We start from the raw sequence: 27,076 nt of genomic DNA, 5'->3' as shown, positions 1-27,076 counted from the left end.
GGCTCCACACCAGCCCTGATGACACAGACAGACTGCCGCCACCCTTCTGTAATTTGTTTCTTTTTTGCTACATGTCAGGCTTCAGAAGGTGCTGATTACAATTACGTAGTTGATGAGCTTCCTAATCCAGTGTCTAATTTCACCTGCACGTTGAATTTTTAATCTTTAATCTGGTAAAGATAGTTCTATCAATAGCTGGACTACATCCTCTGCACCAGGAGAATCTGTGTGGAACAAATATTATCAAAACTAAGTGCACTAGTCTGGAGTTCTTTGTGGTTTGGTGATTTTTTGTTTGGATGGGTTTTTTACTAAATTGTAAAACAAGACTTGGCTTTACCCCAAAGCAATTAATTTATTCCGTTAACTGCAGAAAAATAAAAATGAAGACATCTGATCTATTCAGTGTTATATATAAGTTTAATTAGTTGATGGATGCAGCCTGAGTAGATCAATCTGAAGAAATATGTTTGCTGCATGTACTTACTGAGTGAAATTAAATCTACAACACCCAGAAGGGTAATCTGTATAACCTTACTAGAAGCTTCAGTGACCTTCATTACAATCTCCTGAGTGTATTACATCAGGAACCTAAAATTCAGTTGGCATGTTGTTTTTCTCTAAAATCTCACTGGCCATCAGGGACTAATAGATCTGTAACTTAAATATGAAGCTGCCTTTTCTTTTTTTTTTTATTAAGGCATATGGTTAACATAGGATCACATCCCTGCCAGGTTGTCTAAAAAGGGAAATATGCTCAACTCCCCTGAAATAGCAAAAAACTGACATATTCTATTTCACACTCTCCTTCCTCCCCTTTTATTTCTGCTAGGCCAGACAAGCTACAGGTGTGAGGGATTGTCTTTACTCACTAGAACTTTAAAATGGATCCATGGTTGGCTTTGACAGAAAAATCTTCTCTCCCTAGGTTTTCTCCAAGCTGCTAGCTCCTATAATGAACTGTGACTAGGGAGACCCTTAAGTGAGATAAACCAGAGAAAATTTATAGCACCACGGTGAGATTATATGTATTCACACAACCCAAACAAAGCAGGAGCAGGACAGTTTAGCACCTGGACTGAAAATCCAAGGGAACACTCCTGCACACAGGTCTTGGCTGCCTACGGCTGTTACAGATCCTGGAGCACTTTTCAACGAACATCTCAGCTTTGGACAGGGTAATTACACTCTGCCTAGCTAACCCCCCTTGGAAATCTGAGAGCACCCAGCTCGACATCCTCTGCTCTGAAACACTTGATTTTAGCTGCTGGGCGTTGTTCAGCTTCCTGCCGAAGGCCGTGCTGCGCTGGCTGGGGAAGAGATCCCTGGGTACTGTCTCCGCAGAGTGCGAGGTGATTTGAGACCTGTTGGAGCACAAGATGTTGCAAAAACATTAATGGTTACATTAGCGTTACTCCAGGAGAGGTCTCAATGCCACAAGTGAGCAATGGGGAGTGAATCAGGGAGCCCTTCAGAAGGATCTGTCTGCTGGGGTAGCTCTAAGAACACAGCGCTGCAGCGAAATGCCTGAAGGGGGGAGAGACAGGAGTCGTTTGAGCACAGCTCTGCAAAGTCCGAACTCCTCTGTGCTTACCCCACCGCAGCGAGGACTAGAGCTATCTCTTCAAGGACTTCCCTGAAGAAATGTAAGCAAAGCGATATTCCCGTTAAAGAGAAATAATGCCATTTATCTACATGGTTGGTCTGTTGTCACTATAAGCAGATAAGACATGAAGCTCCAATAAGCACTAATTAAACATTTTTCTCTGTCATCCTCTTCCCCATAGACGACAATAAAGTTTCTACGCTACCTGTTTTAGTAGCTAATTAAAGCTATGAGTTGCCTCTACCTGGCAGTTTAGACATATTTATTCGCTAGCACAGGGAGAGCTACCCCGGATATGTAACAGCAAACAAAACCTTTTAGCAAAGCTCTTCATCTCCGGGCGGCGGGGAAGGGAGCGCGATGTCACGGGCGCTGCGGGCGCACACGGGGGTGGCCGGGGGCACTCACCTGCCCCTCGGGGACCCGCCCGCTGGGCCCGGGGGTGTCCCGAGCCGCCGGGGCCCCTCCCCAGCCCGCCCGGCCCCAAAGTTTGGCGAGGAAAGTTTGTGTGTAGGCGCCGCTGCGGAAGCGCCTCCCGGGAGCGGCGGGAGCGGCGGGCAGGTGAGGGGCTGCCGCCGGGCACCCACCTGGGACCAGCGGGAGGGTGGGCGAGCCTGCGGCGGGATCTGCTCCGCGGGCCCGGCAGCAGCCGCTCCCCGCCGGCACCGCCCAGCCCCGCGGCGCCGGGGCTTCCAGCGGCGGAGCCGGAGGCGGCGGCACGGCCGTCCCGGTACGTGCGGCCGGACCGGCCCTGAGGGACGAGGGGACCCCGAGCGGAGCCCCGGACCCCGAGGGGAGCCCCAGACCCCGAGGGGAGCCCCGGACCCCGAGCGGCCCCGAGCGGGGGCGGCGCGTCCCAAGTTGGGGAGATCGCAGAGCCCCCGCTGCGGCACCGCGCTCCGCAACTTTTCTGCGTGCTCCCTACAGACACACACACACACAGACACACACACACACACAGACACACACACACACACAGACACACACACACACACACACACACACACACACACACACACACACACACACACACACACACACACACACAGACCCCACTCCTTCGTCACGCACCGGGAATCGGGAATTCGTGGCACGTCTCCAAAATAATAAAAAATGGGCTGGTATTTCGCCTGTGCGTTTTCTAGCAGTGGAGTGAATGACTGGGGCGGACTGCGAGTCTTGTTGGCATGCTGATAGCACCTCGGTTCACTGCAGTCCGTAAACAAGACCGTGTCATTTAAACAGTTCAAACAAGGGGAGATCTGGCTTTGAGAGAGTCCTTTTGTTAATGTTCCTTATCCTGGGACTGGGAAGAAATCCCACCTGTAATCCTGTTAGAAGACTGAGAGCCATCAAGTTGCTGTCTTGTGAGCAGTGTTTTTGTTGAACTTCCCAAAAACCAGGTGACTTCCATGGGACTGCTCGCTGACTACCAGGAGTGCTTCAGACAGGTAAGAGCTAAGCATGTCAAACTTGCCTTCTTCTGCTGAGGTCCCTCAGTCCTGACTGGGAAGTGTTACTAAGAATAATAATGATTTTTCCTTTTTTGAAGCGAGATGTCCAGCAGCAGTAGGATGAAACCTTTGAAACTGAATATCCTGGTGAACTGGTGAAGTTCCAGACCTGATGCTTTCAGAGTCTTCTCTGTTCTCTGTAAGTAACCAAAACTTTCCATGATGCTGATGTGTCAGTCTGCATACACATGAGTAGGACAACTTGGAATTTATCTGTTCTTAACAAAGGCATAACTTCTGTTTGTTTAAAACTGCAGCTTTAAGTCAATCTATAAGTGTCGGAGGCAAGTTGCTGTGTGCATTAAATTGACATGGTCTGAAGTTTAGTAGGATTTATGGTTGAGGAGCAGGACCAGGTAAGTGGTGTGCGTGTTCTCAGAAGCAATGAGTCTTGCTTACACACACTGTTTCATAAAACAGATTTTTTTTTTCCTTTGGAAATATATCAAAAGGATAATGAGGAACGAGTGATGTTAATAGATTAAAATGGTGAAATCAAATGCAAACCATATTTTCTTTGCCTTGTTATTAATTTTTTATAGTATGTTGTATGCTCTAAAGTGCATTTAAAACAAAATGTAACTCCTATAACAACATTGTGGTCTGCTACGTAACAAGGGAGAGTGAAGTTGAAAAATGTTAAATATGTAGAAGTTGACTGGGTGGGAAGTTACTTTGGTGATGTTGATGTTTGGAATTTCCTGACTGCTGTTAAAATTTCAAATTTTTAGGGCCTATTTTTTTTAAGGGGCTTTATTGTTTCATAATTGGCTCTGGGTGAGTGAAGAATGCTCACTTTGATAAAAACAGGTCTCTCCTTTGAAGAGAAATCCCTATATATTTAATAAAAAAATATTTCATTATTTGTGTCTTGTGGAACTCTAAGAGAATTCTCTTAACTTGATTTGCAGTGTTGGTAGGTAGTAATCTTCTGTTATTGCCAGTAATAAAAGTTGTGCAGGCCAGATGGTGTCTTCAATTATACTTTTACACAGCCTTCTTATAAGCAGCTCTTCAGGTGAAGAAGTTGCTGAGGTGTCAGCGGGACTGATGTAACAGTAGGCCTGTATGTTGTCTGTATACCCCTAGTAAATTCCTATGGACAGGAAAAACTCCATTATGGGAATTTTGGTTTGGGTTTTGTTGTGTTTTTTGGGGGGAGGTGTTTGGTAGGTTGGTTGGTTCCTTTTTTTTAATTTTTACAAACTTTCTCAGCACCACTGTTTGACTATCTTGATCTGCTCACTTAATTCAAATTCCTGTTAGGCCTTTGATTTCACCCAGCCGTATCACTCAGCATAACTTGCTGGAGGTAGAAAATGGCAAATACTGTATGCTTATTTCTAGCAGCCTTTTTAATAAACCAGAAAGTAAAGTAGTACTGCCTGATATGAGGAACTGTGCAGGCATTGTTAAGAGCTGGAGCCCTGCCTTGCACTAGTTGTTGTGAAGCCAGAAAGCTGAGATGTGGACAGTGGAAAGGTGATCCTGGAGGATCATCTGCATGTGAAGTAGGACATGAGCTAACAGATGAGAAGTGAGGGAGGAGGGGGAGCGCTGAAGTGAGAAGATATCCTTGCCTCCTTCTACTGACTAAGTAGCCTCGGCCAGTGTCCAGCAGAACATTCCTCTCTGCAAAATTTTCTTGCCATGATAACTCCAGTGGAGATATCAAAAAAACATAGTGCTTCTTGAGGGAAGGAAGGAAGAAAATGAAAAAAACCCTAAAAAACAACAAACCCAGAACTGTGCAGTTGTAGTAGCTTTCTGTGCTCTTTTTCTCATTTTGTTTTAATTAATTCAGTTGTGTCTAAGGAGATACTGAATGGGTGGGAATTTTTAGCATCCCACAGTAATATGAATGCTTTGACCATTATAAAGACTGTCTGGGTTTTTTCATCTGTATTCTGCTGGCTAACCCTGCATCTTGTTATTCTTTTTTTCCAGATGAAGGGAAAAAAAGCTGGAATTAAAAGGAAAGGTTTCTAAATAGTTGGAAGCAGCCTAATATTTTGCATTTGTATGTCCTTGATTTTGGAACTAGGTGATGGTGAGGGTTAGGGTGGCAAGGAAATCTAAAGTTAGCCAAACATACTGACCAGATGCCATTGGTTTTGTGTAGTCTAGAATAGGAAGGAGCCAGGTACAAGTACCTGAGTACTGAGGTAACTCTCCTCAGCTGCAGGAGTATTTGATTGCAAGGAAGAAAAAGTTGGATGATGTACTGAAAGGAGGAATCATGCCGAAAGCAGGAGGTACACTCTTCCCCATTTTTGGGTGGCCATGTTATTTCAATTGCTTATGTTGGCCCTGTACAGGAATGTACCTATTTGAACACAAAACAGTGAGGAAAATGCAAGGCTTTTATATCAGTAGAATGAGGATTCTTTAAACTCTTAATATTTGACAAATGTTCAACAATTTGGACTCAGAAGTGAATTACTGTAGATCATTAAAATTTCTAAATTTTTGCTGTGTTTGTCATCTAAGGCGCATAGCGCTATTGTCTGCCAGATTTACTTATTCTCCATGGTGGATAAAGATATGTAGTAATCTCTGTCCAGTACTCAAAAGAACTTGAAATTTTGGGGTGTGTGGCTTGAGTTGGAACAGGTGGGACATTGGGGTCCATACATCCCAGAGAGATGGGGGTGAGGTTGGGCAAAAGCAAGAATCTAGTTCAGCATAGGTGGAAGGCACAGAGCAGTTTCTCAGGCTACATTAGTTCCCTCATAGCGAGAACCAACCAGCAGGATGGTCACAATATCACCCAGGGGAGGCAAAATATCACCCAGAACTGGAGGCAAAAGAAAGATTCACATCTGAAGCAGGGATGCTGAATTGCTGTCTGGATACGGCTGATCTCTTTTGAAAATACTTGAGTTGAAAGTAACTGCTTCTTGGCTTTTCACAACCACGAGAAAGCATTTATCTTGATTAAAGAATATTTGCAGGTATTTCCTCTTGCCCAGGATGCCTGAGAGTGTAATCCATGACTGTTGCTTTTTAATACAAAAGGAGAAAATTTGTCAGTGTTGTGCAGCCATTTTTCAAGTTCTGCTAGAAGACAGAGACTTTTTTAAATGTCACTATAATTTTTTCATATGTGAAAATCAAATCACTGTGTTAAATAAATTAAACTACTCATTCAAGCTGAAAAGCCTTTAAAATCTTATAAGGTAGCAGAATAGTTTGGTTTGATGTATTTAGATTCCAACCTGAGCTAAAATAAGTAGTCTTTACTTGAAGTAATGTTACTCTTGTTTAAAACTAATCTTAAAACTTAGCCAACACAGAAATTAAGAACACAGTTTCATATAAATTAAATTTAAATAAATTAAACTAATTGCAAGCATCGTTTAAACTCTTGATAAAAGATAATTATACCAACTGTGATGGTGGAGTGAATCTGCCTTAGGGTGTGTTTGGTAGTTCAAAACAAAAAAAAAAACAAAACAAGAAAACCCAAAAAAATCATAAAAAAACCCACCTTGAGCTGCTGTTTCCTTTTCCAAACTTCTTTCCACTCAAAGCCAAAACTTACCTAGTAGAAAAGCATCTGTTGTCTTATTAGCAGATTAAATTGCTTAGAAGTGCTTCTTATTTTACTGTGCATTTTCATCATCACATTTCAGGGCTGGTAGATGGAGCTGCATGCAACCATGCTGGTGTCTGGGCAAGGTCAGCTCTATATCATGGATGTATGTGATACCAGCTACTGCTGATATCTACAAAATCATTGGCACCGTTCCCTGGGTGAATTCTTTGTGGGCTGTAATTTGGTTAAACTTGGCCAGAAAGCCCTCACAGTGGCAGAAAGAGCTGGGCAGACAGGGAGGATGAGAGCAAGTGGCTGGAGAGAGCAGCAGTGCCAGCCTACACGTGTCAGAAACGTTCATGGAGATGTGGTGTGAGGTACTTTGCTTTCAGCATCATCCATGTGGCCTGCAAAAACTTTCCTTGCCCACTCAAGGACAGTATTTTTCAGAAAGAAGGGCTGAATATATGGGAGCTTTGTGTAGTCAGAGATGGAAGAAAGTAACAACATCACAGAAGTGGCCTAGTTGGAAGCATGTACTGTCATTGTGTGTGTCTGGATTTCTCACCTTTTCATTATGAGAGAAACTTGTGAATCCCAAACAGCAAGAAACTGATTCCTACTTTCCAGTACCTCTAATTTAAGTAATTTATTTCAAAGATATATTCAGACCCCCATTTGCTTTTTTTTTTTTTCCCCTCCTAATCCAGATGCTGTCAATGTTCTGTTACATGAACAACACAGCTTTTGTTTGCAGGAAAACAGAAGAGGTTTGTATTCGTCGATTCTATGACTGGTGGTTCTTGAAGCATTGCTTATGCTGGGAAGCTTCTGTCTCATCAGCAGAGTGACTTCTGAAGACATGCAGCACTGAAGTTAGGTGCAAAGCCCTAAGTAGCCTTGTAGCATAGACAAAGAGCACCACAAGTCTTAGAGTGCTGAGAGCAGTGTAACGAAAAAAAGGTACAAGTGATAACAGCTGATGAAGAGCTGGGTGAAAGGAGGCTCCACTACCCACACCTATACAAAAAGCATTTCACAGCATTCCCCAAGCATTTTCTTTGTTTTTTCCCAACCTTCACTGCTTCCTTCCAATCCTGTGCATCATCACAATAGCTGCAAACAGGAACTTGTACATAACGTGTAGGAAATTCCCTCTCTGCAGAATCAAAGCAGACGGAGCAAGGTTAAGAATAAAGCCTCTATCACCTTCCTTTCATGTGCCCAGTTCAAGCCAGTTGCTTCATGACCCTCATAAAAAGACTTCAGACAGAACATTTACATTCTGTTAATGTCTAACTATCTGTCTTCTACAGAACAATTACACATAAAATGAATAATATTTAAACAGTGGCTTACATTTTCTGCAGGCAAGTTTGTGCTTAAGAGAAGTGTATAGTTTAATGACGCAGAATTGGAAAAACATCTGAAAACTCCTGAACAGTTTTGTTGTTCTTGTAATCTTTTGCGTCTTTCTAACATAGTTACTTTGTTCATTCAGCAGCTGTTTTTAATGGGAGTTCCTGCTAAGCTTTATGTGTACTGTATTTTTAGAAACTCAGCAATTATAGATGTAACAGTGCTGAGTTATTAAGAAATACATACTTGTGGAACACGAAGCACTTGTATGATTCAGAATAATTGTTAAGAGCCTGCATTTTCTTTTGTATTTAACAGATTTATCTTTCAAATATCTTCCAGTAGGCTGTATTCCTTTAAGAGCTCTAGTTTTTCCTAGCATTCTTTGTTGTATTTCATCAGATACTTCTTTCATATTCATTGACAACAGTGTCTATTATGTTGAATTTTAAGGCATTTTCTTTTGCTGCGCAGGCCAGTTTCAACAACTGCTCTTCAGCTTCTACTTTCACAGTGAGCACATTCTCATTCAGGTTAAGGAGTTGTCCTCTAGTGATCCACAGTGTCTTCATGTTCTGATGTTATGAAATTAATTTTATGGCCCCTTTGTGGCAGATGCAGGGTATCAGGTAAATTACTTCCTCTGGGCCCACTGCTGTTCAATAATCTTTTTGATAAGTTTTTACAGTTGAGCTCATTTCCATTAAACTTAGTGGCAAGAACTGAGTTCCTGACAAGTCCCTCTCCATATTACAAAACACAGCTGAATAAAAAGATGAACCATTAATTCATTTTCTGCTCTGTTACTGATACCATCTTATGCTGACATTTCCTAATCCTGCAAAACTCCACTTGGATTCATACTTGAGGGGGGCCATCATTGTATGACTCCTGGATGCACAGGCTGAAGCGATGCCGAGGCTCTGCCAGTGGAGTGGTCGTGTTGTGGGGTGGCCCATCCTTAAGGACACACGATTACACACTCCAGGAGCAGAGGTGCTGGGCTGCCCATCACAGGGGGCTGGCAGCCTCTTGGAGCGTGACCCAGCCACCTGGGAGGCTCCAGCTGCTTGCTGTGGCTTCCCAGCTGTGATGGTTGGTGGGAAGAGTGGGGCATTGGTGTGACACCCAATGACCTCATTTGGGTCATTACCTCCCTCTGTTATGACAGCAGGTGATATTTGCTCTTCTGTAGGTGAAATGGTCTTTTCAGCCACTTTGAGAAACACATCTACTCGGAACTCATCTGGGGGTAGAAAGAATATTGAGACTGTGAGCAGAAATATAAACATTGACAGCAATAGCTTGTGAGAGTTCCAGCTTGTATGTAGTATGTTGTTAACACAGTCTCTGGTAAAGAATAAAAATGTAACACAAGAACCTCCCTCTCTTGTTGTTTCAGGTTGGCATCTCTGGGGAAGATACCAAAGAAGCAGCAGGAATGCTGAAGACTTCAGAAAAGTGAGCAATGAGTCCTTCTGAAAACTGAAGAGAAGCCCCCTTGTAGGGTCATGAACCTAAGACAAGTGTTCGTGTCTGTACTGCTGTTTGGAGTAGCTGGTCTACTCCTCTTCATGTATCTGCAAGCTTGGATTGAAGAACAACATACAGGTACACTAGGTTTTTTCTCTCTCACTTTTTTTTTTTTTATATAGATGCATCTACTATTTTAAGATGACCACAAAACCTACTGAGGACAGTTGGGGGTGGAGATCTTTCCCCCACTTTAGAAGTAAAATGGCATTGGAAATAGACTTGTGTTAATTGCTACACTACATTAAGAAATTTCTTCAGTCACATGAAAAGATGCTCCCAGCTACCTAATCGTATCGTATCAGCTTCATTTGCAAAAGCATTCTGCATGTCCAATTTAGAAATTATTCTCTATGATGATTTGTTGTGGGTTTTGCGTGATAAAGCAATTTTTGGAGAATAACTTCTGAGTTTTATAGACGAAAGTGGTCTTCTAAGCAGCAGTGCTCATGGAATCATCCTTTTCCTTTCTTCTTTGGTGTTGTTTGTTTGAGACTGGGCTTACAAAACTTTTTGTATATAGCATCAGAATTATATTGCAACTTCAGGTAAATCTGTGTTGGCATTGGCTCAGGATTACACTTCTGAATTGTATTCCTGTTGTTTCCCATTTATGGTGTTTTGGGTTGCACCCCAGCTTGATCTGGATTCTCTTATGGATGAAACTAAACCAGGTTATTTACCTTGACCCCTACTGGAAGCTCAGTTCATGGGACCAGTGTAGAGTGAGTCTGAAGTAGCCTTCCACAAAACATATAAAGGGTGGGGTCAGTGAGGTCCTCCATGGTTTTTCTCTTCAGGTTCACTTCTGTTATGTCACCTTATTGAGGGCATATACTTGATTTTCCTTGTACACATGTATTGGGGGATTAGGGTTTTGTTTTCAAGGTCTGGGTTTGATTGGGGGTTTTTTGGGGTTTTTTTGATTGTTGGTTTATATGCTAGGGTCTTTTTTTGTCATTGTTTTTTGATTTTTTGTTTACTTGTTAAGTAACTTAAGTAACTTAACTTGTTAAGTCTTGACTTTTAGATCTTCTTGTCTCTCTCAGCTTCCATTTCCCCTGTAAAACTTATTTTATAGTACATTGATACCATTGTGAAGAAATACATCTTTAAAACCACATTAGTCTGTGGCTTTATTGATCTGTGCTGTTATGCCATATGAGCTGCTAGGCTCCAGTGTGTTTTAGAGAGCAGTGTTGAGGGGGAAATGTAGTGCATCACTTCTGCAATTGTTTGACAAGGACCTTGAGGGTTTTTTTTTTCAACTAAGTGCAATGATCACAGCATTAATTTTGGCTTGTTAATTTTTCTGGGCTGTCCCAATATTCACAAGCTTGTATTAACAAAACTGTTGTAAGAGGTAATAGAGACTCCCTTTGGAAAGATTCCCTTATAATCAGTTGTTGACAGAAGGGTGCTGGCAGAAACTAAGCATGCAGCAGAGGGGGGGGTCTTCCTTGAAAATCTCTACTGTTGTCAAGAATGTTAAGGGCAGATATCCATGCTTTCAAGGTAGTTCAGGAATGTAGATGATGACTGTAGATTATTGATTTATTTACTTGCTGACATTCTTCACATTCCTTGCATCTTTTCTCGTACTGTAATTAACCCTTCTTTCCTTGCAGTGCTCCTTGTTGCTGTTTCTCACTGCAGGTTTTTGACTCCTATCTTTTGTATGTATCTCTCTACCATTAAAAAGAAATAGGAAAAATAAAATAAAGGTTGAATTAGGACAGACTCTGTTCTTTTGGCCAACCAGATATTTTCTTTGGGGTTTTCTTTGATATATTGCTATAATCTTCTTCGGGAGAGAGGCTTCTCCTTGCACACATAAGTCATTTCCATGTGGAAACATTTCTCTAATAAAATGGAAGCTATCAGAGAATAACAGAATGGTTAGTGAGCTTGAAGTGTGACTGCAGTTTTGAGTGCCCTTTTATCTCACTGGACTGCTGTTGTGACAGCACTTCATCAAGACCAAAAAAAAAAAGAATTTTGACATTCTCTGCAGTAGCAGTAGAGAATGTATATGATCATGCACATTGGCAAGAGCATGGACTCATTCTTTGGCGTCTGCTCTTGCTTCTTCTTCTTCCAATTTAACATTTAGAGAGCCATTCTTTTTTATTTCAAACACCTGTATCTCCACTAAACCTTCTGCGGCGCAATTCTCTAATGCCCCCCCTCCTGTATGCTGCTTTAGAGTTGATATGAAATAGAACATATTTGCATATGCACAATATACATTTGTATAATTATGGGCATTTTGCAAATTTTTTTCCCCTCTTCTTCTCTGTCTTTCATATTGCCATGTGTTGTACACTGTGGCTTTTTTGGGGATGAGCTGTATCTGGAGAATCCTAAACTGACAAGTATCTTTGCAAGGATTTTATGAGCTCCTTTAATCCTCTCACTAGTTGCACAGCTGTAAGACAGCTAGTTTTAATCTGCAAGTGGCTGAGTACATGAGGTGAAGTTCTGTTAGGAAATGGAAAGTGCGCCTCGTGCTTCTCAATTGCCGTGCTACGAGCCTGTAGAGACAAGTGTTTGTTGTAGGCAGAACTATTTTTATCTTCCACAACGCCCTGCTCAAGACCTACAGCATTCGTGTTTGCATTCGGTTGCTGAAGGGATGGAAAGTTGGATGTGTTTAAGTTCAGGAAAGTATCTGTTTTGCACCTGTGAAATGCTTCTCCTTACCACCCCATTCTCCTGAATATCTGGAGCCTTTATAATTCACAATCTCTGGAAAAGATAGTGAATTTTACTCCGTTGTGGTTTGTAATATTCATGTTTATTTTTCAGGCTCTCCTAACTGTGGTGTGAATTATCCCAAATCAGATGTAGATTTTTTGGGGGAACTGGAAAATTATATGGTAGTTTTCAATTCCCTTATTAATGTTTGTCCTACTCTTTTGAAGTTGGACTGTTTTCTTTCACACTTGCCATTCTTATTGTCACTTTTTCTAGCTGTTCATAATTTTTGACACTAGATCCAATGCCAGGTTTTATTCATAGTTTGATTTCTCTCTTTTTGGGTCTCTAATTTCTGCTTCCTGTTCACATCACTGAGATCTCAACTGTGATTTGATTCCCGTTTGTCTTATTTTGCTCTAGACCTATCTTATCCAAGCATGTTTTTCTCTGATTTATTTTTACAAACTTTCCTCATTATTCAAATGTATCCAGGACAGGAACACCTCCAATTTTTCATCCTGTCCATCTACTCCAGATGCACCTGCAGGCTCAGCAGCTGGATGCACCTCTCAGCACAGCCATGTCTTCTGCTCCCTCCCATGGTGCTTGGACTCTTCAGACTATTTCTAGTCATGTTTATCATCCCTCTACCTTAAAAAAGGGAAATCTTTCATTTAAAGATGTCTAAGAAGCAGCTGCTAGCTACATGGTGGTCCTCTCTGATGGCTTTTCAGAGACATTAGCAGACTGAATGAACAGGGGAGTTTCTTGGTTTGCCTCTGGGCATGGAGTGTATAAGGACAGGATGATATATCTTCTTCTCTGATGTATCTTCTGTTGGGTAGCTTCAGTTCACCTCAGTGGAGTAACTGGGAAACTTGTCAGTAGTCCAATGTGAGCATCAATACATACAGGCTACATCTGGATGAAAATTTAATTGACAGCATTGATACTGTGGTATATATGGAGGACTTCATGTTCTACACATATAAATATATTCATTGTATATAAATTCACATACATGAATGAAGCTTGATGTGAATTCAGCTGGATCCTACAGCTTTACTTGACAGTTCTCCATAAGGTCTTGCATTATGTAGTGCAAGCATCAAATATTGTGGCAGTGATTAAGAAGCAATCACTATTTATTACATGCTTAGAAATTTCCAGCACTGGTGATCTTATTCAGGTGAAGCAAACTGCTGGGTCTTCCAGGGCTGCTGTTGAGCTCTGTACCATGAATCACCTGAATCAGGGGGTTGTGGGGTACAAAGGACACTTGCAATTTAACCCTGAAATATTAGAGATATGAATTGGAGTTTTAAGGTAAGGAGTCGAATTTTGTACTTTAAAACTCTTCTTTTTTTGAGAGACTGATATGATTTAGTGTGACTGATTACTACAAAATGACCTGAGAATATATTTGAGGTTAGAACTGTATGCTGTGTTTGTTGTTTGGGGTTTTGCCCATGTGTTGTTTTTTTCCCTTCTCTTAAAGTTTGCGTAATTTTTTTTCTGAAGTGTGCCTAGTAAATCCATGTTTATGAAGGACTACTTCAGAATAATGTAGTCTTCCCACTAATTAAAGGGCTGCACTTCCCTCCCACAGATTTCTGATTCCTGAAGGTCTGCATCTCCTTTTTCCCAGCAGTTTTGTATCTCACCTTAAGGATACCAAGATTTTTCTGTGTGCTTTCTCTTCACTTTGCAGGGATCAGTTCTGAAGCATCAGTGGTTGCCCAGGCATCCTTCTGCAGTCCATGTGCTTTACTGCAATTTTGTGCAACTACCCTGAGGAACTTCACAACACAGACCTTATACCCATTCCTCAGGCCACAGGTCTTCCTTTTGTAAAGAAACAAAATTAAAATTCAGATAAAAATCCCATTTTAAAAAAAGCTTGAAATTCCATGAGCTTTCATGCAATTCTTTGCATGAGCTTTCACAATGTAGTCTGCTACTCCTGTAACCATGCAGGTTGTATCCATTATATATATTCCTTGGCATAAACATGTGGGCTTTTTTCCCCACCTTACCAGATTTGGTAATCCAAGGGGGTCTTTTGAGTCCTTCAGTAATGTGATATTTTGAGTCCGTGGGGTGCCTTTCTTCCTTATCTTGGCACTCTAAGTAGCAATTGAATATGTGTGTACACATGATAATATTTTACTCTTTGTTGTTTTTGTGGGTTGATTTTTATTTAAGCTTTGTCTAAGGAAAAAAAAAAGTTGATGTGGCTTAAAGAACCATTCATATGTGATGAATTTCAAAGGCAACCATTTCACAGAAGTCATAGCTTTTCTAGACAATCATCAGAAAATACACTAAAGAAATATATTTGTAGAAAACAGGTTTGTAAATAATGATGAAAAGAACACTGCCCAATAATGGTTATTAGTTATGAATAATTTAATTCTTCTAGTGAAACTGAAATATTTCTGCTGTTAAAGTCCTGGGTAGTTTATGGGTCCTCCTAAGTCTGCTGGAGAACATCTCCTGTGTGGTAAACAAATCTTCAGGTTTACAATGCCCAGTCACTAATGAGACTGTTCTAATGAGTCTGGGTGAACTTAGGTTTTACCCTTCTGGTTGGAATATGCTGTGCTTTGTGTGTGAGATGTTTTCATTTCTTTGTTGTTTTTTGATTTTTTGTTATTTATTTATTTTTTTAAATCTGCCTCATTATTGGACTGAAGCACAAAAGAAAGATTCAATAGCTGCTTGGTGAACATTACATAGTTATTGAAATCCCAGAAATACTGCAAAATTTTATTAGCTTAATTTCTCCATATAACATAGAATGGGTTCCCTTTTCCCCCACCCAGCTTTCAATAGATAGAAACTGTAGGGAGAGAAAAATTGCCTTTGCAGGAAAAAAAAACATTAAAAACAGGTGAAAATTGATATTTTCTTAAACCATAATGGTCTAAAAACACAAGTAAAAGTTGAATATAAGAGAAGATGGTTTTCTGAGCTACTGATTATAGGGTCTCACTCTATCTTCCACAGTTGCAAACCCCAGAAGCTTTAAGAAAATAATGTTAAAATTGCATATTTTATAATACTTAAGGCTGTATTTATCTAATTCTGATGATATTCTTTCTAGGCCTGACTGTTTAGCAGCCATTTCATTAATTAGTTAATTAATTAATTCATTCATTCATTCATTCATTTTCATCTTGCATTTCATTAATTTTACTTTGATCATTCCTATCGCTTAATCTCATTTAATTTTATAAATCCTTCTGGTTTAGAAGAAATTCCAGCTTCCACATTCTGCTGGTATAAAACAAACTAAATGGGATGAGATTTTGGGGCTCCTCTTAGCTATATATTCAGTTTCATGTTTGAGGGGAAGCTGATGACATTTCATGTATTACTGTGTATAACAACCTTGTTCATACCTAGACCACAGAGATCTACTTCTAGAAACGTGCAGCACACACCTTAATTATACTAAGGGCGCCTGAATATACTGTTTCTTTCCTGTTTTCAAACAGAACTCAGAAGAAGATTCTGTAACTTTCTTGTATCTATGGGTATGTAACTCAATTCACTTCAAAATTTGACTTGTAGTTACCCCTGGTAACTACTGCTTTGGCTTGATGTTGAAACACGTATGATTTCAGGAATCCTTCTTCCTAGAAAGGCTGAGTAATAGTAATACTGTTTTCAGAATGCTCTTTTGAATTGGATACAAAATATGTAATAGCTGCTTTTCATGCTGTTTTCCAATTAGTCAGACCCTCAAAGCAGGATATCTGGCTGACATTTGGAAATGTGATTTTACAGAGTCCTTAGCAGTCATTCTTTCTGTTAAGTAGCTATGCTTTTTCTTTTTTTAACACAATATATGAGCTTTATTTTGTTTTCCAACTTCTGTTTAATTTTCTGGCAGATGTGCTGTCATTGAATAAAGTGGTTAGTTTTAAGTTTATTGTCCACCGTTGTTGCTTTTAATAACATTCAGTTCATGGCACTTCTTCAGTTCCAAAAAGTCCTTTCCTTAAAAAGCTTGCCATTCAGGCAGCACAGCCTTGAAGTCTTGTCTCTTCTGAGCATAGACTGTATGATGCAGTACCATTTAAGACAAACATACAGTCTTACAAAGCAAGAAGCGTGGAGAGGTATTTTTCACCTGGCAAGTCATCATTTAGATGTAGCTGTAGAAAAAAATTGAGATCACAAAATCATTTAGGTTGGAAAAGACCCATAAGATCATCAAGCTCGACCTTTGACTAATAACCACATTGTCAGCTAAACCATAGCGTTAAGTGCCATGACCAGTCTTTCTTGAACACCTCCAAGATGATGACTTCACCACCTCCCTGGGCAGTCAGCTCCAATTCTAAAATACCTTTTCCATGAAGAAATTCTTCCTGAATGCCTGAACCAGCCTGAATGCCTCTGGTACAGCTTGTGGCCATGTCCTCTAATTCTGTCACTGGTCACTTGGGAGAAGAGATTGATGCCCGTCTGCTACACCCTCCTTTCAGGGAGTTGTAGAGGTGATAAGGTCTCTCCTGAGTCTCCTTTTCTCCAGGATAAACAAACCCAGCTCCCTCAGCTGCTCCTCATGTGACTTACTATCTAGAAGTGATGATGAAAAGAAGAACCTTTCTCTTTTCCTGGCTTGTTCCATTTTCCTTATGTGCACTGCACATTTTCAGAAGAGCAAGTGGTTGCTGCTGGAGTATATTTCAGGCTGCTTACCTCTGTGTCTGATGTTGAACTGCTTTGATATGTCACTTGATTGCACACAATCCTGTTAAAACATGTGATGTGGCCTCTGCAAAATTACAAGTAAAAGCTTTGGTTTCTTGCTGGAATTAAATTAGAAATTCTGAGGTTTGTTTTAAGTGTGTGTATATTCATATAGGTATGGATATATATGTATTTATTTTAATTATCCCCTTTATTTTCCTTCTTTTTGTGGAAGTAGGGACTGCTGGTAGGAGAAATATTTTAGATGGAAACCTATCTTCTAACCACAGTCAGCTACTGGGATACATGGAGATGAGTTTATATGGAAGAATTTTTTTGGTGTTCACACTCTAGAGCTTTCATTTCTGTCTTTTCCATTTTACTCATTTGGTCTTACTGTAAACAGGTTATTGCTCTTAATTTGGGATATTTCTGGATCATCTTGCAATTTGTGAAACAAGCAGTTAAACATCAGGAATCTGAGAGGTTTCAAGTAATGGGAGCCATTTTAGTGTACAAGGGGTTAATGTCTGGCATGATGTGTATGATTTAGCTAGAAAAACCGTGATTTGGGTCAAGGAGCAAAAGATTCAAGGAAGAAGATAAGTGCCTTTAACTTCTTTTTTTTTTATGTGAAAAATCTGGGTTTATTTTTGGTTCTTTTTTTTATTTTTAAAGGTAATCATTATTTCATGGCAGCATGAATATTGTCTAGGCTTTCAAGTTTGGGTCTCTACTTCTTCAGACAAGTGTCTCACTTTTTTTACTGTTTTTTTTTTATATTTATATTGATAGCATATTCAAAGAAAAAGAATGTTTCTACATTCTACAGTATTACTGTGCAAGACATTTCCTATCTGTCAGTTTCAAACTGGGATGATACATGACATATCAGCATACAGTGGTTTTCTTTGCAGCTCCTTCAACCCTGAGCCTTGTGGCTATGTATCTGGGAGTGAATGTTACTGTCTTCAGCCACAAAGAAGAGAGAGCTAGCTGGATTCTATCAAATGCTGTGTTAAAGCATCAAAATCTAAAACAAACATGAGCCCCTTCCAAAACTCCCAAATTGTCTCATTTCTCTTGAAAGTCAGGGTCAGTAATCAAATCAGCTTCAATATTCTGCTTTTTGTAAAATAGTAAATATTCATTACTCAAGGAAACTGAATAATATGCTGTATTTTAAGCATTGCCCTTTATATAGATGAAACTGTTTCCAGGCATGTATAAGCCTCGCTTGATGTAAAGTGATAGGGAGCAGAATATCATACACATCCATCCATTGGCTTTGGATTTTGGTTGCTCTTGATTTAGTGAAGATGTGCAGCAGCAGCAGCATCCTGTACTGCCTCGAAAGCCAAACTTGGCAGTGAGTACAACCTAGAAAATATTACTGCCTACAGAGGTTCTTTAGGAGAAGACCCAAGTCTCACCAAGACCCTAGTCCCACCCAAATATCACCAAAAATGATTGTTTCCTTATCACTTGAAAACCTCCCCATGGTAACAACATCCAAGACTATCATTGACCTCTATTAAACCTGTGTGAATCCTGTGTGCTAGAAGTACAATTTGTCCCTCACAGCTTTGTTGTTTCAAATTATTTTGTTCATATTTGATCACTCAGCTTTCTATGACACAGTCCTGCCAGAAATTCACAGCACATAGATCTAGCAAAATCAGGCTGAGTAGGCACAGATTTTGTCTCTTGGCACCATCTACAAGGGAAAATGACACGAGTCATCAAAATATTTGGGGAATGATAGACATTTGTTTGGGGTTTTTCTTCTGGAGAATGGTAATAATAATTTTTGTATTTACAGTTCCATGGTATTCTAATTAAAAACAAAAAAACAAGACTTGGTCTCTGTTAGACTTTTCCAAATGAGCAATGATTCCTTCTGGTTTGGTTGAGTTTTTTGGTTGGTTGGCTGGCTGGCTGGCTGGGGGGTTTTTTGTTGTTTTTCAGGGATGCTGGAGCACAGAGGGTGCTGGACTGGCAGGGGTGGGATACAGTGTTGAGTCAATGGTTGCAAGGAGTTCAGTTCCCATGGACAAAAACTTCTACGAGCCAAGCAGGCAGTGAAGGGGGAGGGAGGGGAGGAGCTTTTAAGAAAGTCATTGGCTTTGGAAAATTGCTTTCTTAAGTAACAGTGATAGTGAGGCAAAACTTGTCTCTTAGCATAGAAATTCATTGCCCTAGAATATAACAGATGATGGCCTAACAGCCACAGATTTTGACATACACATCAGGGAATGTCTTCTGCATGCCATAGACACTGGGTAACATCCAGGAAAGTAGCTGAAGATCAGCAGCCTAGTTAAGAATAATCAGAGCCAATATTAAATTTCACTGTGAGTAAGTGCCAGGTGAAAGACAAGGTGTTAACTGATTTTATATTTAATGTGATTGGAATGGAGCAGGTCATTTCAGTACTAATTATAGTCCAACAATAGAAGAACTTGCCCAGCACTGTGTACATGTATAAGGGCAGAGATGGAGGAAGAAGCTGTTAAAGGTTTGCAGTACTTTCTGTGACAGATGTGTTATAATCTAGGCCTAATACAAGCATGCACTTAGGATCAGCTCAAGTGAACTTGGGGTTGTTTAGTCGTGTTGTTGGGCTCTGCCTGTGGGTATATTGCCTCTCAGTAAATTGTATGTAAGAGAAATGAGGTTTTGGAAGCTTTTGGTTTTGATTATGATCAGCTAGGGAGATGTGGTGCATGAGTTCTGCTAGCTGCAGCTGGAAACATTCTGTTGTGTTAAACAGGAAAATATCAGTGCCTGATGCTTTGCCATTCATCCACAAAATAGCTGTGTTAAGAAAAGAAAATATGTCTAACAGGAAACAATAAGTATAGTAAACATTGTTTCCAAAGACAGTTTTGATTTTATTCTTGCTTAAATTTTTTAAAAGAGCTTCTTCTTCCTGGGAAGAGTGGAAAACGGTTGTTCTGGAATAGTTGCCAGACCCCCATAATGTTTCTGTTGTTCAGAGGTGTATATCTTGAGAGGTTACTTTGACTTTGGCGTTACAACAGTGGCAAAGAAGAAGAACTGAGTAGATAGAATTTCACTTTCTGGTCCATTTGTGTGTGCAAAATCATTTTTTTATTCCTGGAAGAACACGTAGTGGCCAAATAATGCAGTGGAATCTATTGCAACAATGTTATTGCATCAAAAAAAAACCCATACTACAGTGTTATTTCACAGTACACTTTTTGAAGGAATTCTGGCAATACAAATTAGGAAAATACATAGATGCATTAATTTTATTTTTAGTTTTCTTTGTTTCTGGCTCTTTCTTGCTCTCATTAAAGAGTCATTAATACACAGTATGCCTTGTCCACTGCTGAGAACTAACGGGCTACATCTATTGACACAGTCATGGTATTTGAATTGTGTGTAAAATGCAGCCTGTTACTTTAAACATTATGCATGTAATTCATTAAATGTCATTGCTTTAAGATGGTTCTGTACTTCCAGTCAAGAATTACGGAGCACTTTCCAGAAAGCACTTCTGTTCTTGATGTTGGGCCAGAGAATCAAGAGTTTTTATGCGCTTCATCTTGATTTATAAACTGTTTGGAAACACTCAAGCCAAGTAGCTCTACAGGACAGTTGTTAAGAGAGGTGACAGATATTTGTTTTCCTTAGAAACTGAAATTTCTGTGGGAATATGAGATTCTCAAGTTCTCTAACCTTTTCTGCCTACCAGCAGTCCTCAAAGAGGTCATCAAATATGGAGAATTCTGACACTGGTGAAGAACAAAATCAGTCGTGTTCTGTTATGGGAGGGAAAGAAGCAGCTCAGGCAGGCTGGTAGAGGGATGGGAATTTACTTGGAAGTGTTTTTATCTTATTTACTCTTTCGCTCTGGGAGCTGCTGAATTATTTATGCAATAATAAAGTCCATTTGATACGAATAGACTCCTAATCACTAAAGAAATTACTTGTAGGACCAGAATCATTAGAGTGAGAGTTGGCTGACTGTCCCCCAATTAAATTATATCCAATGAAGCAACAAACTGTAAAAAAAATACACTAATTTTTTTTTCCAATAATTATTTGATGAGTTTTCTTCTTCCTCTGTGCAATTTTATGTTAAGGACTTGCTATTGCAGTCTGATGGCAGGTAGAAGACAATGAAAAATGTCTTATAAAAAAAACCCTGGCTTTGCTCCTGGACTTCAAATTACTTTCATGGGATGGGGGCCAGCACAAAATATATGTGAAATAGAACAAATACTATGGACTTTGGGGATTTTTTTTTTTAATTTGCTTTATCCTCTTACAGATGGCAAAATTAATTTCACCCTACTTCTTTTCTGTTACAATCTTTCCACTTCAGTATGCCTATTTTGAAGACAACCAGGCAGATGAAACTGGGCTTACATAGGCTGAGGTAGTTGCAGTGAGGTATAAATACTTCATGATTTATTTAACCTTTGAGCAGAAATTTCTTTCTGGTAGAATTAATCTGCAAATAGCTGAGGTGTGCTACCACTTAAGTTATGATTGATCATGCAATATAACAAAACTCCATTGGCATCAGGTTTAGGACTGATGTACATATAAATATAATGCAGATAAAGCTGCCAGATGCTGTGACTGACAGGTGGGTTCAAGGTATTCTTGGCAAGAAGACTCAGCCTTGACTCTCCAGCTAATAAAATGTGCATATTGGACAGCTTGTATTAATAGTCTGTAAATAAAATACAGTTGAATGACAGTTGGGAAGCAGTTTAAGCAAAGTCTAGTCTGTGGTGACCAATGCACACACAAATTAATAACTGACTTTCTGGAAAGTTAGAAGTTAATCTTGATATTTTAAATCAGCTAATCCATGTGGACTAGTATCTGCTTAAGGCAATCATCTTAATTACTTGTGGGAGATCATATGTTTATTTGCAAAACTTTGCTATCCTTTCAGCTTTCATTTGGGCCTGAGGACCAGGTGTTTCACCTGGGTCAGAGGGCTGCCAGAATGTCTGCCTCTAGAGCTGGCAGCACAAGATCTTTTTGGTTTCATCTCTCTATAAGGGCCAAAGACCACAGAAAGGATCAAACCCATTAATTCTTCTGTTCCATGTGTTTCTTGAAGGTGACACGTTCACTAACAAATGTGCTTTGTGAATGTTCATCCCCTGAAGTAAGCCATAGAAAAACAAGAGCAATTGAAAAAAAAATGGCAGAGAAAATGGATCCTTGATGGTAGGAAAGGAGGGTAGGCCATAGATATTTAATTCTAACTTCTGTTACGACTTCTGTTACAATAAATGTACTAAACTTACTTTGTATTATTACATATTTGTTGTACATGTTTATGTTTTCCATTATTTTGTTTTACTTTTCTCAGACTACTACTTAGCAGTTCCCATCACTAAAATATTTTTTCCCTTTAACTATGTTGTTTCTCACATATCTATCATCAGTTAAAGTATCATAAAATCGTCCTCTGGTGACACCATCTAAAGGAGGCTGTCATCATGCAATCAGCCATTCATTATGAGTATCCTGGCCACAACTGTGGTTTTGCCTTGCAAAAATTTCTGGCATTTCAGGTATTTCCAGAACTCTGGTTCCCACTGATATTTCTTTTCTTGCCCTCCAAATATCTGGAAGTAGCTAACGTGGCTGAAGTGTGTAGAAGTTTTAAATGGGTGGATTTGCAGGAATAGTACCTCCTTTTATGATGAAATTTAAAAATATCATACTCGTGTTATGATAACCTTTTGCCAAAAAGATCTCTGCTTCAGAGAATCAGTAGAATTGATGAAGATTTTTTGTGTGTGTGAGGAACACTGAAGTTTGACCAATTGAAAGTACCCAAATGTCTGTTTCTGCTTTTTTTTCTAAATATTCTTTCTTTGACTTTTGATGTTTTCCTCTGATGTGATACTGCACTTGCACAACAGTGTTTGTGTCAGAGGTAGTGTTTCAGGTAGTTCTATTGCTACAGACAGTCACATTTTGTTTTTCAATAAATAGCCATAAAACTGAGCAAATAATTATATTTGCATTTGATGCAGTGCCAAATACTGTATTATCAAAAATGTTCACTTGAAACTGTACCTATGTAGGAATGTTTTCCAGTAAATAAAACAAAATATTTGTTGTGGGGGAGCAAGGCCTAATCTTATGTCTAAACATCCAAAGTAAGAGTAAACATTTGTATGTGGAGGCCTTGTAATGGTGTAATGCTGTGAGGTGGGGAATGAGGAATGGTGGAGAGGAGCTAAAATAGTTCTGGTGGCATAACATTCAACAGGTTGAGTCAAAAAAAAATGCCCAAATCAGACTGCTCTGAGTTTTCTTTTCTGAATAGGAGGACAGTGTAATCAAGTGGATCATAAATACTTGATTGAATGAGGAATGTTTATAGGATCTAATGACTTGTAGGATCTAATGACTTATGTTTATAGGTTCTAATGACTTAGACTGCTGTGAATACCAGTTAGGGGATTCAGACTGGTAGAGACCTGAAAGTTGTAAGTTTCCAAGAGAAATGCTACTTGAATCAAGCAAGTATGGTAGCAAGTTGATCACCCTCTGTCACATAGGACATACCAGCTCTCTTTTATCTTCAAATAGCTCAATCAGAGGCTTAGGACCACAATTTTCTGTGGCAGAGAAAAAGAGACAATAAACCAGGTCAGATTCAAAGGTCTCTCCAGCTTCATATATTGTCTCTGCAAACACTGCTTAAAGTAGACTATAAACTGGAGAAGTTTATAATAGTAATTCAGAGAATTTTCTTTTCCTTTTGTGTTTTATAATTTAGAGGCCCTCTAGATTGGAGGTGTGTTCAGTAGCCCTGAATTATTCCTTCTTCCATCAGTTTGTACAGTGTTGTCTTAACTGATGCCGTTCCTCTGAGATTCCTTTGATGACAAATCCAGCTTGAATACTGGATACTACTGGTAGCATTTTTCCCATGATGCTCTTTAATTCTATGGAAATATTCTCCAGAGTGTGTTATCATTGGATCACTAAAAAAAAAAAAAAAAAAAAAAAAAATTCTACTTTCTGTCCCTGTAAGAATGTTATTTACTGATCATAAAATTAAAAAGTGACTAATGGATTAATGGCTCAGCAGAACATCCTGGCTATTTTTTTTTACATTTTTGGTACTTTTCTGTGCTTCTCTTTATCAAAAACTAATCAGGAATGATTGATTGTATCACTTCAGCTTTGCACCTATCAAAGTGCTGATAGTAAATTGGAGAATGCAGTTTTTCAATAATTTTTTTTATAAGAGGGAAGGAGGAGAGAAGGAGATATCTATTTAAGTGTACTCATGACTGTTCTGGGATTGACTTCGTACATGTGTAAATTAACTGTCTTTGAAGAACAGAAATTTTGATTTGAGCAGATCAGAGATCTGATAGATATTTGAGGGGACAGGAGTTTAGGTATTAAGGACTTTTTTCATAAGACAAAGTTTAGCATTTTTTTAAAGGAGTAACAAGCGAACTCACTTCTCTGCCAGTTAGGTCAGTAACATGACTGAAATTATTCGTTTTTTATTAGATGTACATTTTCTCCATACATTTGACAAAACATGCATCCCTTAGTGCCTAAGATTGAGAGGAAGATAAATAAGTGGGGATTTCTGTGTTTTTTGTATAAAGCATCAAGTGTTCCAAATGCCACATTTACTTAACGTTACTTGTACAGTGATTAGAAACGGAGCTGACAGTCTGAGTTGGGCAAAACTCTTGCTGGGTAAGGATAGCAAATAGAATTGTGTGATAGCTTGGGGTTTTATCGCTATCTAGAATGAAATTTTAGCGTATCAATCAGCTGCAACACCTTTGGGAGCAGAATAGCGATTAAGCAGTGTTTGTGGAGCCGCTGCCATTGCCCTGTGGAATGCTTAGAGGAACTAACCTGCTGCCATTCCGTCTCAGAGGAGCTGTCTGTCATCAGCAGGTATAGGTATGCCAGTTCACTTCTGCAGCTTAGAGAAACTGAGCAGCTGACAGCAGCTCAGGGTGTTCTACCCATGAAACCGCTGCCTAAACTTCAGCAGACAAAAATTCAATTTTCTTGTCTTAGTCGACAATTAATGGGGAAAGTGGCTGTGCTGTCAAGTGCTCGCTGTTGAATGATTTTTCTCAGCTGAGACAGATGCATGAATGGAAAAATAACTTTACTAATTTCAAGCAATTTAGCTTTTTAAAAGCCGCACAAGCTAGGTGGTCCAAAGAAAGACTCTAGGAGAAGTTATGTAAACACTTAATAGATGCAATTACTTACTTTTGCTTTCATTTAAAAAATCACTTATTTTTCTGGCAGGCATTTATGGTTGAAAAAAAAATGAAAAATGAAATAGTAAAGACATTTAAATTAATTTTGTAAGGATATGGGTTGTTTGGTTTGTTTTTTTTTCATCCCAGAATAATAATGACTAAATAGCTTAAAGTTGAGTTAACTTGAAAACCTTCAGAATGATTTTCAGTGGAAAGTATAATTTTACCAAAGTATAAACTAAATACAAATAAAAAAATAAGGCTATTTCTTGTCTATTTCAAAGAAAAAAAAATATAAAAATAAAAATTATTCTATTTAATATCTCACTTTCCTTTTTAAGGGACTTTTGATTTAAAGAAGTATATGATATATAGCTTAAGTACAGTGTCCTGTTAGGAGTGGATAAAAAATAGAATCTCGGACTTTTCTTCAGAAGAGCAATTGAGGTTTTTACTAGCTATAACAAAGGCTTCTTTAATTCATGCTGATATATTGGAGACACATTATAGATTACTGAGAAGGCAAATGATAATGTATCACTTAATTTATTTGACAAATGTACTTTCTTTAATTAGCCACAGAACTTCATTGACTATTAGCAAATATTTTGCAGTCTGTTCTTTAAAGAATGATTTCACATAAAGAGACCTTGCAGCATCAATCGATTAAGTCTTGATTTGAGATGAAATGTCCTCAGAATTTTGTGAGCAAAATCTGCCTGTGCAGTTTCTTGAAGCATGAGTTGGAGAGTTTGATGTGGAAATAATTTTTTTCCATCCTTTATTAAACCTGTGAGGGTTTTATTTTAATTCTACTAAGTTATATTTTCTGATAGAAACTGTATTGTCTTTTGCTGGAACTGTTAGATAGAGGTCACATTCCATTTTAATTCAATTCCTGAAAGTTAGAAGAAGACAGTGTTCTGCCACAGATTAAATATTCTCCAAAGTAGATCTAATCAAACATTTTAAAGCTTTCCAAAAGCAATATAAGCCATCTCACTTTGTTATTCCTTTTTTTTAATGCATTTGTTGTTTGGAGGAGCCTCATGTTTGTAACAAAATATATCTTCCTTCAAAAGTAAACTTCCTAGGAGGAAGAACTCATCAAGAAGTCTATTTTTGGTCACCATCCAAAAAGTTAGGAGGTGCAATAATGCATATTTCAGTCTGCTGAATCTCTGCCAAAGTTCAGGTATTTTGTTTGTTTAAAAACACAAGTGTAGCTGCTGCCTAAACACATGGCAACTGTTTTGAAGGTGAGCTCCAGCCTGATGGTTTCCATGAAACAGCCACTATTCTCAAAAAGTAAATGGTCACTGTAGAGTATAAAGCAGCATTTGAGAAGATGCAGAGCATTGTGCCTTCCCTGTGTGCGATGCAGATGGATAGGAGGAGAAAGTGACATACACACGAACTTGCTTCTCAGGGGTAGGGTGACAAGCAGTAGATGGGACTGCAGGTTTGTGCAGGCTTCACACTTTTTTGCCTGACAGTAGAAATGACAGTATGAATTTGACTCCTCTCTTGCTTAACTTGCAAAATGTCAGTTAGTAGCTGCAGTGGTTTATGGAAATGAGGGTAGTGTCAACTTATTTCAGTGTTATGCTTTTCAAGCTTTAAGCAAATAAGACCACTTCCACAGCTCACTTTTCGTCTGAAAAGTTTGAGGTATTTTGGATTTGAGCAATAACTCATTGTAATATGTTTCCCACATGATACTGGATGTGACATGGCTGTTGCCACCAAAATACTTCTGATGAATGTTTTTAGCCCTGGATTATAGAATTCCAAATTGAGTGACTTTGGATGATCAAATAAATAGTTCTGTAGTGGATGGCACTCCTCTTCCAGCTCAGGTATG

The 27,076-nt window shown here is 39.1% G+C and overlaps 2 protein-coding genes across 5 annotated transcripts in view; one reads left to right on the top strand and one right to left on the bottom strand.

The window, feature by feature from the left end:
- Nucleotides 1-411: 411 nt before the first annotated feature.
- LOC131575540 (uncharacterized) lies at nt 412-8,589 on the bottom strand. Its single transcript, XM_058831131.1, has 3 exons — nt 8,424-8,589; nt 2,194-2,527; nt 412-1,364 (listed from the first exon to the last, which is right to left on the bottom strand). The coding sequence occupies exons 1-3, from the start codon at nt 8,587-8,589 to the stop codon at nt 1,067-1,069; spliced, it is 798 nt and encodes a 265-aa protein (XP_058687114.1). The 3' UTR covers nt 412-1,066.
- The window catches only part of CHST9 (carbohydrate sulfotransferase 9), an 88,146-nt gene continuing 62,639 nt past the window's right edge, over nt 1,570-27,076 (top strand). The window contains exons 1-4 of one of the 4 annotated variants that reach the window (XM_058833266.1): nt 1,570-1,646; nt 3,010-3,057; nt 3,159-3,259; nt 9,420-9,628. In XM_058833266.1, coding sequence (XP_058689249.1) covers nt 9,529-9,628 — 100 coding nt within the window. In that variant the 5' untranslated portion in view covers nt 1,570-1,646; nt 3,010-3,057; nt 3,159-3,259; nt 9,420-9,528. Of the gene's footprint in view, nt 1,647-2,036; nt 2,168-2,264; nt 2,337-3,009; nt 3,058-3,158; nt 3,260-9,419; nt 9,629-27,076 lie in introns of those variants that run through there. The other 3 variants (XM_058833261.1, XM_058833265.1, XM_058833270.1) reach the window with 3 other exon arrangements.

This window comes from Poecile atricapillus, chromosome 2 (genome assembly GCF_030490865.1).
Source record: "Poecile atricapillus isolate bPoeAtr1 chromosome 2, bPoeAtr1.hap1, whole genome shotgun sequence".
NCBI classification, from domain to species: Eukaryota; Metazoa; Chordata; class Aves; order Passeriformes; family Paridae; genus Poecile; species Poecile atricapillus.
The sequence above is the reverse complement of the archived record's forward strand: the minus strand, read 5'-3'. Positions and strand labels throughout refer to the sequence as shown.

Bases quoted from the DNA above. Each gene is read 5' to 3' on its own strand.
- LOC131575540 (XM_058831131.1), bottom strand. From the start codon at position 8,589: ATGAAGACACTGTGGATCACTAGAGGACAACTCCTTAACCTGAATGAG. The intron at 2,528-8,423 runs GTATCTGATGAA...GTGTGTCTGTAG, and splicing joins TGTCAATGAATATGAAAGAA to GGAGCACGCAGAAAAGTTGC. The intron at 1,365-2,193 runs GTGGGTGCCCGG...GTGCTCCAACAG, and splicing joins CACCCTCCCGCTGGTCCCAG to GTCTCAAATCACCTCGCACT.